This window comes from Odocoileus virginianus, chromosome 3 (assembly GCF_023699985.2).
Source record: "Odocoileus virginianus isolate 20LAN1187 ecotype Illinois chromosome 3, Ovbor_1.2, whole genome shotgun sequence".
NCBI lineage: Eukaryota > Metazoa > Chordata > Mammalia > Artiodactyla > Cervidae > Odocoileus > Odocoileus virginianus.
Window position 1 is genome coordinate 42,557,802 of NC_069676.1, and position 16,687 is coordinate 42,574,488.

Genomic DNA, 16,687 nt, shown 5'->3' on the forward strand with positions numbered 1-16,687 from the left:
TCCACCGGGGACCCTCCCTTACCGCTCTGGTCCTCACTGCTCTCCTCCCTCTGAGGCCAACACAGCTAGACCCTGCCATTTGGGGGCCTGGAGCTACACCAGGCTCTTGTCCATGTAGCAGAACCCTCTAACTTCCCACCGGAGAGCCCCCATTCTTTGGGGTCTCTGGCACCAGCAGTCGGGAGGAGAGGCCTTTCCTCCCAATGCAAGCATCATGGCTCAGCTCCCCGACCAGCCTGTGAGCTGGTACCCCAGGCACCTTCGGGAATTTCTGTGGGTGTAAAGGAAAGGCCAGCTCAGCATTTCCCACCCTGGTGTGCTGTGGGTCTGTCCCAGGTACAGGACTCAGCCACCAAAGGGGTATGAAGTACTTTCCCCTGTAGATCTGAATCTCATCTTTGAACATAAAACGAAAAGTTAGAGCTCAGTCACAAAAGCAAGTAGTTTGAGAATCAGCCAGGTCTCGACTGTACTATTTTGGAGGAGGAAGAGCTGAGGCAAAAAGCCTTCAGCTCTGTCCCTTCAGTTGGGGGTTCTGGGTACAGGGCTGAGCAGGAAGCCAGCAGCGTTTCTCTGGCTCCAAGGTGGAGGAGGAAGGAATTCAAGTTAATCTCTGAGAGCTCTGCAGTCCTGCCCTCCCAAATACCAACTGCCAAGCAGTAGCCCCACAGTCAGGATAGAAGGGCCATCGCAGCCCCTGCCTAAGGCCCTGAGTCCACTGCAATGGGCCAGTGGCCATGGCCCAGATTGCAGCTACAGAAACCCCCACCCCAGGGAGAGGGCTGCAAATTTCAGAAGGGGAGATTTTGGCCTAGATCTAGTCCTGCAATGAATCAGGATGCACAGAGGGGCCCCACAAAAACTTTTTCCCAACCCTCATCTCATCAGAATCTGCCATGGGCTATTTTCCCAGGCACTACAGACGCTAAGAAGTAAGGTGGCTTGTTTATGGTCAATGCTGTTATCTGTGCTAGAAGCTTCCCCTAGCAGTGGGGGCAGCCTTGAGTGGGGGGAGAATATTGAAAAGAAGGAGAAGGGGTGGGGTCATGGCACCAAGGGGGCTTGTATGGGCAGGGCTCAAAGAACCAAAGCCCCACTTAGAATAAGAAAAAGAATTCCTAGTTCAAAGGGGTGACTTCTACCCGGAGTGCTGCCCTCAGAGTGGGTCCACCAGGGAGGCTCCTCGGGCCTGCTGGGGGCCTGGTCACGGAGAGGAAGGATGCCGGGGGATGATGCTTTTACACTGCCTCCCACCCACCTCCTGCTTCAGCATCTTCCAAAACCAGGCTGAGAGAAGAAAGAAAAGAGGAGAGTAGCTCCCAAATTACAAAAAGACAAAGACAAAGACAAAGCTTGACCAGAAGGGGAAACCCTTTAAAATATCAGTACTAATGGAGCAGTGAACAAAAAGTAAAAACAGCAGAGCTGACAAAGAAAACCGCAGTAGTCAGCAGCGGCCCACCCGCGACCCAGAGGTGAAGTGAGGAACTTTCACCGCGGCAGAATGGAGGCTGGCCTCTGGGCCGGCGGCCGGGACAAAACTCCCTCAGCTTCTGAGGGCCTGAACCTGTCCGTCTGACGCCCAGGAGAGGCTGGGAAAGAACTTGGCACGCTAGAGCCCCCACTCCCCAGTCTGAAGCCCCAGAGGGGCTCCGTGCCCCAGTAGACAAATAAGAACAGCTTCCCTGACCATCTCTGAGGAGGACTTCTGCGCCGAAGGAAGCCACGGGGGCCTCCATCCATGAGGGGTTCCCTGTGTCCTCCCATTGTTGTCACACAAGGACAGGAGAAACATCTCTGTGGGCTACAGAGCTACAGTTAATTTAAGAGCCTCAGAGACGGGGTTTGAGCTGTGTGACCTTGGGCGAGTCACTTCCTCTCTCTGAGCCGCAGTTTCCTCATCTGTAAAATGGGGTTAAAAGACCTACCTCTCAGGGTTGTTGTAAGGATCAGATGAGATAATAGAGGGGAAGGAGTTTCATAAACAGTGAAGTACCATGTCTGGAGATATTCTGGAATCCAACACGTATTTATTGGACTTCAGCTCTCTGCCAGGCCCTGGCTCTGCCCGGGGCACACAGTCATGAGCAAGAGAGGAGTCCAGCTGGGACAGAAGAGAAAGTGGGAGTGAGGAGGCCACCCTGGGCGCATAGCCCTACACCACCCAGAGAGGCTGTGTTTTTGTCCAGCTTCTGTGCCTTGCCCCCGGAGCTTTCTGGGGTGGCACGGCTCCCTTGGCAATGTCACCCCCAAGGCAAACACTGCCAGCCCAGAACTCCGGCTACTTCCAAGACCATCCCCTCCACCCACCATGGAGATTACTCAGCTGAAGGAAGCAAGGTTGTAATTTGTCATCAAAGTCACCCAGCAATGTTTCCACAAATTAGTCAGATAAATCTCTCCCAGGCAGCAGCCACGAGAGGGGGCTTCCCGCCTGAGCAAGGTGGATGGGGGTGGGGGGACACCTCTGACCCCTTCCTGCCAAGTCATCTGTTGTCACCCTGCTCTCGCTGGCACTCCACCTCCCTAGAGAGGCTGCAGACCTGTGGGGGACTGAGAGTCAGACCCTCCTAAATTTAAACCTTCACTGTGCCTCCCACCAGCAGTGGGACCTTGGGCAAGGAACTTGACTTTCTCAGATTCACTTTCCCTAATAATAGTAGTTTCAACCTCATTAGGTTGTTGTGGAGACTAAACAAAGTGAATGATATAAATACCCTTGGGGACTTCCCTGGCGGTCCAGTGGTTAAGAAGCCACAAGTGCAGGGGGCATAGGTTCAATCCCTGGTTGGGTAACTAAGATCCTGCATGCTGCAGGGTGTGGCCAAGTAAATAAAATAAGAAGTCACTGCTACCTTAAAAAAAAAAACAAAAAAACTTGCATGGTACTAGGCTAGGCGTAGATGAGTTTATCAGTTAATTTTTATCTATTTAACAAATATTTGCATGGCACTTACTATGGACTACAAGTAAACACTCACTTAATCATCACAAGAACCCAATGAAGTCAGTGTTATTGTCTTTTTGTCTTACAGAGCAAACTGGAGCACAGAGACGTTAAGTGACTTGTCCAAAGTCACACAGCTACCAAGTGGCAGAACTGATATTGAAACCAGGCTCTCTCCTCTCCTGCTCTTTCCCATCTTTCTCCTCAGCCCCTAGTTTTAGAAGCTGGGGGAGGCTGATTCAAGAATAAGCCCCCTCCCACCACCAATCTCTGTCTCCCCTGACCCCAGCAGGCCTAAGATGGGTGCCTAGGCATTGAACAGGCTCCATTATGTCAGCGGCTACACCAAGTTACTACCTCAGGAAGGTGACACGGTGGTTATTAACCCCCTTGAGATCAGCCTCTTAGAGCAATATGCTCTCCTCTCCAGCCTCCAGGCCCAGGTTAGAGCCAGAGGTATCCACGCTTTTGTCCTCACTCTTAGATACCTGCTGTGGACTCAGCTGAGCCAGCAAGGGCTCAGGGAGTACAAGGGATTGTCCACAACTTTGGAGGGGCCTCAGGGGTAGAAACCTGCTCAGCGGCTTCCCTCCCTTGGAAGCCCCCAGCCTCTGCTCACACACCTCTGGTGACAGGGAGCTCGCCGCCTCTTGCTGGTGGCCTGGGCAGGCCATGGTTGGCCAGCTCTGCCTGTAGACGTGCTTCCTCAAGCCGAGATGAAATCTCTCCGTGTAATTTCCTTCCATTAGTCCTGTCTCTGCCCTTGGGCCCCACAGGCCAGCTGGCTCCCTCCAGCCTGCAGACATCTGGAAATGTCCATCTCTTGGCACGAGGAGTTCCCACTCAGGCTGAACACTCAGTTGCCTCGGCCTGGCCTTGGAAGATAGGGTTCCTGGTGCCTTTCCCACTCTGGTCCCCACTGCCCACCTGTTAACTAGCAGGACTGCAGGCTGGCCAGGATAGCCTCTGTGAAGCACTTCAAAGAGCTGGGCCTGAGTGCAGCCCTGCTGTTTGGGAGCAACAATAATAATTGAAACTGGTCGCCACTTAGCAAAAACCTACTCCACACTTGATGCTGTGCCAAGGACTTTACAAGCAGGAACTCATCTTCCCAGCTCTTGAGATAATATTATTATTTTAAATATTTTTAAATTTTTATGTATTTATTTAGCTTCACGGGGTCTTAGTTGCAGCTAGCAAACTCTTACTTGCAACAGGTAGGAACCAGTTCCCTACCCGACCAGGGATCAAAACCCCGGCCCCCTGTACTAGAAGCACAGAGTCTTAGCCATTGGACCACCAGGGAAGTCCCAGACTATACTATTAAAGCTCCCTCTTAACAGATAAGGAACCAAAGGCTCCTAGGAGGAGGTGACCGCCCAAGGTCCCTCCCGCAGTGCGTAGGCGGAGAAGCCCTAAGTTCACACACAGGCTGTGAGCTCTAAGCCCCACTCTTGATCACCAGACAATGCAGGCTGTAGTCAAAGGTCAGGAGGACTCATTCACAGGAAACAGAGACCGAACAGCTCATGAGCAGTTGAGGGGCTCAAATTCTGAAAGCAATGAGAATCTTGCTTTTGGAGGGGAGAGAGATCCCTGTGGAGCCAAGTAGCCGAGAAGGCTTCCTGGATGAGGGAGAGACCAGAGATGAGCTTTGAAAAAACACAGCCTTTCAGATGCTAACAAACCAAAGGAAATAGCCACTGGGAGTTTGAGGAACTGAGTTGGATTGGACTTTTACACAACAGCCCCATCCTATGGTCAGCAGGCGTTTATTAAATGCCACAGTATACTTGGTCCATGTTAGTGCTCAGCAAGGACACAGATGAAAGTCTGTGATCCCAAGAAGCCAAGAACCTAGTAGGGCTCGAGGGAAGACTGGTTAAAGCTGTGAATACCAGTTTGGGGTGCAAGTGTTGCTAACTGCCTCCATATCAGGGACAAAATTGGAATGTGTTTTGGATAAGGAGTGCCCATCCCTGCCTCCTGAAACCAGAGATAAGAGCTTTCCCCAAAAGACTTTCAGGGGAGCCATGTTCTTTGGAAAATCATACATATGTGGAAAAATAGTTTTATGGTCAAATAAACTTGGAAGGCACTTAACCAAAGGGGGCTAGACAGGAGTTCTCTGGTGCAGGACTTCTCAGAATCTTTACTGGCAGTGGCTCCAGAATCTGGTAAATATCCGCTTTAATCCTCCCTGCCTTCCATGTCCTGTTTCTCCACCCCTACTTCTAGCTGCTGGAAAAGAGGGGGTATTCTACACGGGGCACTGAGCCAGGAAAGCCTGGAAAGATGGTGGATTGTGCACCCAGGAGGTAGTCTGTCCTAGGAGGGGGGCAAACAGGGAGAGCCAGTGTCTGGAGATGGGGCTCTTGGGAGAAATTGTTCCAGTTGGTGGAGGGGAGGGATGAGGGGGCTCTAGAGAGGACTGCAGGAACTAGGCCATGAAGATGTACCATGCTGGGCAAGGCTCAACAGATAACCAAACTCTCCCCCGAGATCCTGGCTCACCTAGGCCCCAGAGACACTGTGGGGTCAAACTTCATCACAACCCAGAGTGTGGGCTACTGTCCCGCCTCCTAAATTCAACTTGCCTCCTGGACTGACCTTCTTCCTCCAGGAAGCCCTCCCTGTCTACCATGCCATGTATACAACGGTCATGTTTCCAAACGCCTGACTCCTGGGAACTCTATTGCCTTGATGTCCCCCACAAGATGACAGGTTCCTTGAAAGCAGGTACTGGGCTTGCTACTTTCTCCCTGAATTCTAAGTGATCACCACTGTGAATGATTCACCCATCCATCTATCCATCTGCTCATACATCCATCCAGCAAGTAAGTCATCCATCTACAAATTTCTGAGCATTGCAGTTGGCCAGCTCTGTGTCAGACCCTAGTGACCAGCAGCAAAGCCTTGACATCCCTGTCTCAAAAAGAGACTCAAATGGTACTTCCCTAGTAACACATTCATATGTCAGTGTGTCCAGGGTTGTTCCCACACCCCAGACAGAAGCGAATATGGACACACTTCCCTGTGAAGCTGAAGGTACGTCTTCCATGGACCCTGGGCCCACTTCCTGTGGCATTTCTGGTGCCTCTTGTCTCTCACCTCTGGACTCATCGCCAGAGGCTCCTTACTGAATCCCTGAAACTAGGTGAGGAGTCCTGGGCCTGGAGAAGGCAGTTCACCCAGCAGTCCAGTGGTGAAGCAGGCTTTGGGACCCAGCTACCTGCCACTGAGCTCTTCAGAGACCAGGGCATCCTGGTGGCACACAGCAGCCACTCCCAGCTTGCCTTTGCTGCTGACACCTTAGTGCCTGTGACTGCAGACCCCTTCAAGTGGAAACCCGGGGCTATTTATTCCTGCAGGTGGGTGGGTGAACGAATTCCAGCTGCATTCACTGGGAACAATAGCTGGCCCATATGTGGTAAATTAGTCCTGGGAAATTGTCCTAGGAGCCCTCGGAGGAACTTGTCGGGTAGCTCTCTTTATACTCTCACCACCACAGCCCCTCAAGCCAGTTTGGTCAAACTTTCTTGGGTTATCATCAGGGAAAGTTAACATGGAGATTCGTTATTAAATTTCTACTTTAAAAGTAATTCTTAGACTTCCCTGGTGGTCCAGTGGCTAAGACTCTGAGTTCCCAGTGCAGGGGTCCTGGGTTTGATCCCTGGTCAGGGAACTAGATCCCACATGCGGCAACTAAGACCCAGCACAGCCAAATAAATATATATTAAAAAAAAAAAAAAAAAGGAGAAGAAGTAATTCTTGGTTATTCCATTCATGAGGGGAGCAGTCTAGGGGAGAACACACAGAAGATTATAAAACAGACCCTCTTGCTTCATTTTATTATTATTTTCTAAACATTTACTTATTTTTATTTTTTTATTTTGCTGTACCAGGTCTTAGTTGCGGCACACAGCATCTTTTAGTTGTGGCAGGCCAGATCTAGTTCCTTGATCAGGAAATTGAACCCAGAGCCCCTGCATTGGGAAAGAGGAGTCTTAGCCACTGGATCGCCAGGGAAGTCCCCTCTTGCTTTATTTTAAAGGCAGCTGCCAGAGCTGTTGCCTCCAGCAACGGTGTGTCTTTACCATTCTGCAGGCCACAACCTCCCACATGTACACACACAGACATACATGCACAGACATGCAGTGAAACTACACAGAGTTTTCAGAGAGCAAACTGTGTTTCTAGTAACAAACCACAGTCTGCCTCTAGGACGTGTGACCAGGCTTTGCCCTGAGAAAGAAAGCCTCACAGGAAGAGATCCTGCCTGGAGCCAGCAGCCCAGCCTTCAGGCAGTGTTCAGCAAGCCCTAACAGGATGCCAGGCGGCTGGCGGGCAGGAAGAGACCCACTCTGAACCTCTCCTCGTTGTAATTTACCAAATCCATCTGGGGCTCCTTTGAGCTTTTTTCTGGAAACGCCACATCTCAAGGGTCTCCCTGTTAGAAAAGGTCAGAGAGTTCATGTGATCCTTTCATGTTAAAGGAACTTGAAAGAAAAGGAAAGGAAATGTATATTTTCAGCCTTATAGTTGTGATTAAGTGGGCTCAGACCATGAGAACATTTAGATGATTTACATGACGTTACATGAAGAGCCAATTAGCCTAACAACTTCCGAAAAATATCTAGCTCAAGAGCACCCATTTATTAGAGCGCTTGGAATGTGCTGGGTGTCATGCTAAGCTCTTTCCTAGGAAACATGAGTCATCTCAACCTCACAGAGCAAGGCAGGCTTAGGGTGATACCCATTTTACCCATTTTACCCATGAGGAAGCTGAGGCTCAGAGAGGGTCCGTGATTTGTCTGGGGTTCCCCAGCTAACAAATGACAGGGCAGGGATAGAAACCAGGTTTGTATAAACCCAAACCCAGAGCTCTTTTGTTCCATCCCTCAACTCTTAAGACCTCTGACTTTGTCCTGCATTCAGATTCTGATGACAGCACAGTCCACCAGGTTCATTAGCATGAAGATGAAGCCTCATTAAAATCCTGGGCTGCATGAACCCAGAAGATTCTGGGGCCTCCCTGCAGCTGGCCTTGGTCCCCAAACTCCCTGGTCACCTTCAGGGGAGCAGCCACAGATTCTATTCACCACTCCATAGAAACACCCCAGAGTCTACTATCTCTGTTTGGGATCTGAGTCAGTGCCCAGAGCAGGTGTCTAGAGTGGGATGAGAGATGGTATATCCATGGGAGAGATGGTACATGCCAAAGTCCATCTGACTCAAGGGAGATGAGATTGGTTGGGCCCTTTCAGCCAGCAAATGGCTTGAGCTACTCTATACAGACCAGTCAGGAAGTTTCCCCAATCCTCTGGGTGGCCCCTGTATGCAACATGAGCCACCCAGAAAGCTGAGATTCTATTAATGACAGTTTTTTTTTTTTAATTTATTTGGCTGTGCCAAGTCAGTTGTAGCACAAAATCTTCAATATTTAGCTGAGACATGCAAACCCTTACTTGTAGCATGTGGGATCTAGCTTCCTAATCAGGGATCAAACCCAGGCCCCCACATTGGGAGCGTAGAGTCTTAGCCACTGGGGAAGTCCCCAGTGACAGCTCATTCATCCCAATTTGTCTTCAAAGATCACAAAGCAGATAAGGACACACTCTGGAATTTTAGAAGTCATAATGAAACACTAGAATGTGGTAGTTAGGGGCGCTCAGAAGTTAGATTGCCAGGGTTCAGAATACTAATATTCTTACTTCTAAGCTGTGAGACCTGGGATAACTTACTTAACCTCTCTGAGGCTAAGTTTCCTCATCCATAAATGCAGATAACTGTCCCTATGTTATAGAATTGGTATGGTGATTAAATGAGATAATGTGTGTGAAGCTCTTGACCTGATGCCTGGCACATAGTAATCAGTCAGTACTATGACATCTCTGTGTGGATGATGACGCTGGAATCAGTGCTGACCAGACAAGGGGCTGCTGCACAGGTGGATCTGTCTTATGGGGACAAGCCTGAATATCTTTTTCTCTCTCTTTCCCTAAGCCTTACAGAGCTTTCCAGGCCCAGATGAAGTGTGTCCATCTCCTTCAGGAAGAAAGCCTGACCAGTCCAGCCACATTGATCTCCCCGTATCTGAGCTCCTTCTGCCCATTATCTGTATAGATTAATGAAGTAACAAACTCAGCTCTAGTAATTTCTCAGCTTCTCTAGCAGTCAATGCCTCCTGGAGGGCAGGTCCCCTCCTTGGCCCCTCCCTTCCCCACAGCCTGAGTCCAGGGTTAGGTACAGGATAGAAGCTCCCTCAGTACACCTTCAGGCTGATTCCAGTGTGGCTGTGGAAGTCTGAGAATCAGTCTCTCTCTCCCCCTACCCTACCCCATCTCACACCTTGTTCTCCCTACTCACCTACCCCGTCCCTTGTTCCATCCAGCAGAGCAAGAGTTGGGGCCATCACCCCATAGGACAGCAGTTCCCAGACGGTGGGATTTCACAGCCCCATAAAATGTCTAAAGAAATTTGGGGTGGGAGAGGGAATAGAGAGTGGTCAAATTTTTTTTCTGGTAAATAAAAATATGTTAAAAATCAATTCTTACCATCATTTTAGTAAAGAAAGGTTGTTTTCACACCAATAGAACAGAAAGCTCATAAGCTCTGACTAAAGGCTAATACTTTAAGCTGAAAAAAAATTTAGCCTTATTGGGAAAAACAAACCAGCCACTTCACTGTTGCCCTGACTTCTCTCCCTTCTCCATGGAGAAATCTTCAACCCCCCCCGGCCTATGTCCACCGGGTTTGCGGGCCTTTGTGCCAGAGTAGGCTCCTGCTAAACTGGGGCCGCCGGAAAACAGAGGAAGACCTCCAAAGCTTTTGGGTTAGGCGGATTTATATTCCCATTCACTCTCCAGAGGAGGCTCAGTCAAAGGCCAGACCCAGCAACCTCAGGGGCAGAGGAGGTGGCGGAAGCTTCGATCCCCTCCTCCAGTACCTTCTTCCCTCCCAACTGGGCTGAGTTAGGCTGAAACAACCCCCGCCCCCTAACACACACACACACTCTCTCTCTCTCTCTCTCTCTCTCTCTCTCACACACACACACACACACACACACACACACACTTTCTCTCTCTCTCTCTCTCTCTCTCTCTCTCTCTCTCTCTGTCTCTCTCCCTCTCTCGGGGATGAGACAGCTCACACCCAAAAAAGGAGTCTGGGGAAAACTAATAGGCAGGGTCTTCACACATCTCCATCACAAACGGAGTACTAGTGCCCAAAAGCCCCCAGCCCCCACCCCACCCGCAGCACCAGGAAGGGAGGAAAAATGGGCACTCCAGCCCCGAAGTGGGGGGCCGAGGCGACCCGCTGGGCGGGTGCAGATAGGATCTGAACGCAGAGAAGGGCGGCTCTTTGATCCGCAGCCAGCCCGGCTGGCCCTGGACCCGCAGGGGCGGCTCGGCCCTCTTCCGGCCAGGCTTTGCGCCGCTGCAGGAGTCCTGTGGGACTCTGAACCGGACAAGCGTCCAAGACGCTCTCTCCTCCTAAATACCCTCTGCACCAGTTGCTTTCGGGAGACGTGGGAAGGTCAACACTGAATCCAGCACGGAAATCTGCCTGGTCTGCGGTTTACTGCACCGCGATTCTAAAGGGCCTGTTTCTTGCCTAGATACAGTGTCTGAGCTGAAGTCAAGCATGCTGAGGAGGCCCGCATGGACATGACCCAGGGGGCCTGGTAGTTCGGAAGGAAGTTGGCTCACGTTCCACGTTCCGGCGCTTCTCCGCGTGTAGACCCTGAAGCCTAGATCTTGCGAGGGACGGCCTGCGCCAGGCTTGGAGTCAATGGACTCTGCGCGAATGGGACTTCCTGGTTAAGTTGCTTGGGACCACCAACCCCTCATCACAATCCAGCAGCCCACGGAGCTGCCCAAAGCCTCGCCTCCCGGGCCGGGCCACAGGTTCCGGGCATGGAACTCAGTTGGACGAGTTGTTGTGGGGGGTGAGTCGGGTCTGGAGGATTGGCATGGGCCCTGGAGAGATACTTCTTTCTTGCCCTCTTGGCTGCGTTCGCACCTCCGAGCCGCCACGTGGCTGAAAGGCCCGTCACAGTTATGCGGTGTAGGAGTCCTTCATACAAGAGGCACTCAATACATGTGTGAGAGTGTATAATGCCTGTGCTTGCGCTGCGTGAGGGCGACCTGGAAGGAGGTCCCGGATTGGCAGAGGGCTGGAAGATGCACCCAGAGAATGGAGTTTTGAGGAATCCTAACTCTGCCGGCCCGGTGTTCGATCATAGCCTCGAGGAGCCCTTAAGCTCAAGGAAGACCCCAGTTCCAAGCCCAGGACATACTATACTGAGCCCAGGCACAGACACTGTTCACACCTTGGCTCCCTAGGGGACCTGAGCACTCCACAGCTGAGGGAGAAACCTGGGTGCAGGAAAGGAATCCCTTGTTGTAGGTGAGGAATCGGGGTTAAGAACCCCCTTTAGATTTCCCGCATTTCAGAAGGGTGATGCTTTTCAGGCTCCTCCGACGCACCATCCCAGGGCTGGGAGAGCGAGCCCTTTAAGACTATGCCCACTGGGCGCGTCCCGGCCTCTCCCAGGAGAGGAGGGGCGGGGCGCTTTGGCTCCGCCCCCCGACCGGGCCCGCCCCCGGCGTCCCCGCCCCGCCCCCGGCACTCCGCCGGCGGCGCCTTTGATGTTCTGACCCGCCAGCTCCCGGAGCCTCTCAACCCGGCGCCCGCGCCCCGCGCCCCGCGCCCGCAGCCCGCCCAGGCGGAGTCACCCCGCGCTCCGCCCGCCGCGATCCGGGCTCGGAGGTCCGGACTCCGGGCTCGCCGCCTCCCGGGCCGGCTCCGCGCCCCGCACCCCCGAGCCCCGAGACCCCGCAGGCTGAGCGCACCATGCCGCAGCTGGACTCGGGCGGGGGTGGCGCGGGCGGCGGCGACGACCTCGGCGCGCCCGACGAGCTGCTGGCCTTCCAGGACGAGGGCGAGGAGCAGGACGACAAGAGCCGCGACAGCGCCGCGGGCCCCGAGCGCGACCTGGCTGAGCTCAAGTCGTCGCTCGTCAATGAGTCCGAGGGCGCGGCCGGCGACGCGGGGGTCCCGGGGGCGGGCGCCGGTGCCCACGGCGAGGCCGAGGTCGGGGCGGAGGTGAGCTCTGGCCCTCGCCCCGTTGCTCCCCCTAAGCCGCCTCGCTCCATCGCCCCTGGCGCTCGGCTCGCGCTGCCCCGCCCCTCCCTCCCGCGGCTCTCAGGGGTCCCCATCCCTCAGACCCCTCCCGTCCCGGGCCCCGAGCCCCCAGCTTTCCCAGCCCTCTCAAGGCCCCTTTGGATCTCCCCGCAGGCTCTCGGGCGGGAACACACTTCGCAGAGACTTTTTCCCGACAAACTTCCAGAGTCTCTGGAAGACGGTGAGTTTCTGCCCAGCCCAGCTCCCCCTCCTCCCGCTAAGGCCCGGCCTCGGTGGGAGAGCCGGGCTGCCGAGTACGGGAGGGAGCCGAGGGGGTGTCTCTCCCCGCCCCCCACGGCAGCTCGGGGAGGCGGTAAAGCGGAGGGGGTGGGGGGGTGGGGGGCGGGTTTCCCGGGCGCCGCCAGGCTCGAGTCACTTCCGGTGCCCTGACCTTTATAGGAGTAAACAGACCCCCGCCATCTCCGCCTCCCCTCCTGTCCAGGTGACTTGACTAATCCCCCGTCTTGAGGAGGACGCTCTGGCCAAGGTTCCTTGGCCGGAGGGCAGAGTTGGGGTCGAGGAAGGGAGGCCCGAAATCTGGGTCCGTCGTCAAACCTTGGCACTGCGGGGACCCCCCCGCCCCAGCCCTTCAAGTCAGGAACTTGAAGGGGACACCTTGGCAGTTCTGATCTTCTCTTGATCGAGCAGACAGCCTTCAGCCCCAGCCGCCCTGGGCTGGCGCTTCTGACCAGCTGTGGTTTTTCCAGGCCTGAAGGCCCCGGAGTGCACCAGCGGCATGTACAAAGACACCGTCTACTCTGCCTTCAATCTGCTCATGCACTACCCGCCCCCCTCGGGAGCAGGGCAGCACCCCCAGCCGCAGCCCCCGCTGGTAAGTGGCCCCAGCAGCCCAACCGGCCTTGTGCCTGCTACCTCCTTCATCAGGTATGTGAGGCATGGGCAAGAAGTGACTTTTACCTAGAACAAAATAGATACAGGAGAACGCTGTTCTTGTCCCTTTCCCCATACACACCCAGTGGGGTCTGAACCAGAAAGAGATCGTTCCTGAAGGAAAGAGGACAGGCCCAAGCACCCCCACTTACCTCCAGCGGTTAGCTTTTGTCTTCCCAGCTTGGTCACTAGCAGGTGCTGACTCTGTCCTGGAGCTCGGTGATGCTAGGGTAGCATCTTCTTGAAGAACTTTTAATCTGAGACCACCCACCCCTCCTTAGGGTGGTGTAGGTAGCATGGAGTTTTGAGCTTTGCTGTTAGCCTTCCACTAAGTCCCAATCTGGGGGGAATGGGTAGAAAAGCTGGGCTGCTTCAGGTCTTCTGGTTGTACGGGAGAAACATCTCCTACTCGTTCTGTCCTTGTTGGCATGAATGTGGCCTTCCCAGAGAAAGAACCTGACCACAATGTGGGGAAAGTAGGTTTTTAAGAAGTTGACTTGGTCTCAAATGCACCAGGAACGGCTTGCAAAGGTGTTTCATGTTTCAAATCAGTAGTGTCGGTTAGGGGCCTGTTTAATCAATTTGCAAATTGAACTGGTTTTAGTACCCAGTGCTTTGAGAAGACTACATGATATTACAAACTGTGCTTTTCTGCCCATTGGTGAAGGTGACCTAAAGTGTGAAGAGCCTTTTCTGAGTGCTTCGGGGCAGCACTAAAGCTGTGCTTAACGAAAAACTCAGATTAGTGTTCCAGACTCTGCTCAGCTGGCCCAAGTCAGGGGTTAGATTAGAGCTTCGAGGGTACATGAAAGGGCTTGGGGTCTGTGGTGGGTGGGTGTTGGGTTCAAACATAGACCCCCGTGTAGGTCAGGCCAGCAGGGGGAGGCTCATATGTTAGGGTGGGGGGGTCACCCGTCACTCAGAGGGTGGAGAGTGACTGCCAGGTTCTTTCAGATCAAGAGTGAGGAGCGTAGGTTCTGAAAGCAGTTTCATGCTGAAGCTGGTGGGACGTGAGAAAGTAGACTGGGGCTTCTCCCCAGAAACCCAAGATGGAAAACCTGGTAGACAGCTGACTGGAAATAAGCTCCTTGCCCTTTGGACCCCGTTCCTTCATCTGTAAAGGAACACGTTGGTTGGTTGAGTGGTCTGTCGCTTTCTGGCTCTGTCTGTGAGGTATTTGCTTCCTTCCAAGTCTGTGGGGGAAGGGGCTTGCTTGCCTTCTGACCTTGCCACCTGACACAGCAGCTCTCCCCCAAGACCTCTACCTTCCATGAGCCTGCTATTAACAAAAATGCTTTGGGGGCTCTCTACAAGGTGTAAACTCTTAGACTTGGGGCTAGGTGGTGGGACATAATCCACCACTGCCTAAACACCGGCAGCGGAGTTGCTGACAGGGGGCTTCTTTTTGGGGCTGGAGTTGCTGATCACCAAGACTGAACAAAAGGCTCAAAACAGACCTTGCAGGCAGGTTCCCTCCAGCATCTTGTGATCCCACAGAGGTGCAGGGAAAAGGCGGTGTTTCTGAGTTCCTTTTACAGTCTGGGCAAGTGGTAGGGGAGCGCCCAGGGTGGGAGTTCCTTGATCTCCACAAGGGTGTGGTGATGGAACCATTTGGTGTCCTTTAGCTTATACTGGTCAGAGTGTCGCAGATGGCTGGCCGCCTCCAGCAGTCAGGACTCAGGGGGAGCGGGGGCTGGAGCAGGCACAACACCACTCCCCTGGCCTGGATCAGTTATCTTTTAAACTTTGAGATCGTTCTCAAGCTGCAGCAGATGCATTTCTGTGTGTAACATTCTCTCTTATAGGGGCCAATCCCTTTGTCCTCCTCCCCACCCTGCTGTCGCCTCCCACGGCCTGGCTCCTGGGCTCACAGGAAGAGGGCAGGCTCTGGAGCTGACTTTCTGTGCCCTGGCATTGGCTGCTCCGTGGGGCTGGAGACAAGGACAGAGGCACGGGAGGGCCTGCACTGGGGAGACGCCGGGTGAGGAAGATGTACGTGAATTTGGGGGGCTCCTTTAAGCAAACCTGTTCCAAAGGAACAGCTAGAAGAGTAGTAGGTGTTTGTGTTACTCGAAGAGTTATGTGGACATTTGAAATACGGTGAGCTTTTAAAAGGCAAAATTAATTGACCCTGTGTTTTGGGAACCCTTTTATCATGTGATTCAAGGTTCCTGTGTCTGGAATGAAGAAAGATACTCTTACAGTGGGTTAGGAGTCCCTTGTGAGGTCCTTAGGAAGAATTGTCTTTGGAGGTTTTTTCCCCAAAGCTGCGTTTTCCTGAGGCCATCTTCAGGGGATAGAGGATACGCTGCCAGACCCTGCCCGTGGGCTTTGGAACTAGGCCCCTTTTGCTCCTTGCCCTCTCTGAGAGAATCAACTGGTCAACAGTTGTGCTGGGGAACTTAAGGCTGATCGCTTGACCTTCCCTGACAGTGGGGAAAACCCATACCAGGGACCTTCTCTGCCCTTGTCTGGATGGAACACCCATGTGGCTACTACGCTGGACACCTCAAAGTAGGCAGACTGGAATCCTGTCAGGAGCAATTACCAGGGGGGTGCAGAGGGAGATTTTGCTTTTTTTTGGTACTTGGCTCCTTGCAAACTCTGTTTTTGGAAGTAGAAATTAGGTCAAGGTTAATTTCACAGCTAATGTCTTTCAGGAGTCTCATGTAGGTTTGCAGACAAACCTAGACCTGTACCCACTGCTTGTTTTGTTTGTTCCACTCTGGGATTGTAGTCGGGAGGGCAATGACCTGGTCCTGGGCCAGACTTTGAGGGATTTCTGGGATGAGCGAGGCATCACTCCTTAGGGAAACTCAGACTCTAGGGTGTGCAGAACTGACAATTTGGTACAAATTCTCATCTCAGAAAGTATATGAGGCCTTGTCACTCTTCTGGCCCCTTCCAGGGACTCCGCTTGGTGTCTGTGGCCCAGAAGGCTGGTGAGCCTTTCACCATTTAGATGAAATGCCCAGAATAGGCGAATCCAGAGACAGAAAGTAGGGGAATGTTTGCTGGGGCTCAGGGAAGAAGAGAATTTGGGGTGACTGCTAATGGGTATGGAATTTTTTTGGGGGGTGATGAATATGTTCTGGAATTAGATTGTGGGGATGGTTGTACAACCTTGTGAGCATATTAAAAGCCACTGAATTGTGTACTTTAAAGTGGTCAATTTCAGGGTATGTAAATTACATCTCAATTCCAAAAAAAAAAACTTGAGCTGAGCCTTTTGGCTCTTGCAGGGACTTGGGCTGTTTCCCTGTGCCACCCCAGTGTCTGGGCATGCCCCGAGACCTCTGAGGTGGAGGTGCCCACTTGAAGCAGTGGGCTCATGCTTGGGTTCCTGGCCATCGGGCTCACATTCTGACTCCAAGGTCTGAGGTCCAAGTGAGGATCGTGCGAGCGAGCCTGGGGGAGCAGGAGGTGAGGGTAAGAGCAAGACTTCAGCAGAGGAAGGAAGTGCTGCTGACGCATGGCCAGCCTGTCCTGGGGAGCTCTGCAGAGATGCACCCACCCAGCCCTCCACACCCTTCAGAAGACAAGCAGTGAGGCCTTGCGGGGGAGGGTTAGTGATGGTTGGTCACCAGCCCTGGTTGGGGTGACTGAGTTTGGCACCAGGGTGGGTACCAGATGGACCAGAAGCAGCCTCTCTGAGGGTGC

The 16,687-nt window shown here is 53.1% G+C and overlaps 1 protein-coding gene across 3 annotated transcripts in view; it reads left to right on the forward strand.

Moving 5' to 3' along the window:
* Nucleotides 1–11,754: 11,754 nt before the first annotated feature.
* The window catches only part of TCF7 (transcription factor 7), a 31,909-nt gene continuing 26,976 nt past the window's right edge, over nucleotides 11,755–16,687 (forward strand). Inside the window, exons 1-3 of one of the 3 annotated variants that reach the window (XM_020908071.2) lie at nucleotides 11,755–12,058; nucleotides 12,251–12,317; nucleotides 12,844–12,968. In XM_020908071.2, coding sequence (XP_020763730.1) covers nucleotides 11,807–12,058; nucleotides 12,251–12,317; nucleotides 12,844–12,968 — 444 coding nt within the window. In that variant the 5' untranslated portion in view covers nucleotides 11,755–11,806. The remainder of the gene's footprint in view (nucleotides 12,059–12,250; nucleotides 12,318–12,843; nucleotides 12,969–16,687) is intronic. The other 2 variants (XM_020908070.2, XM_020908067.2) reach the window with 2 other exon arrangements.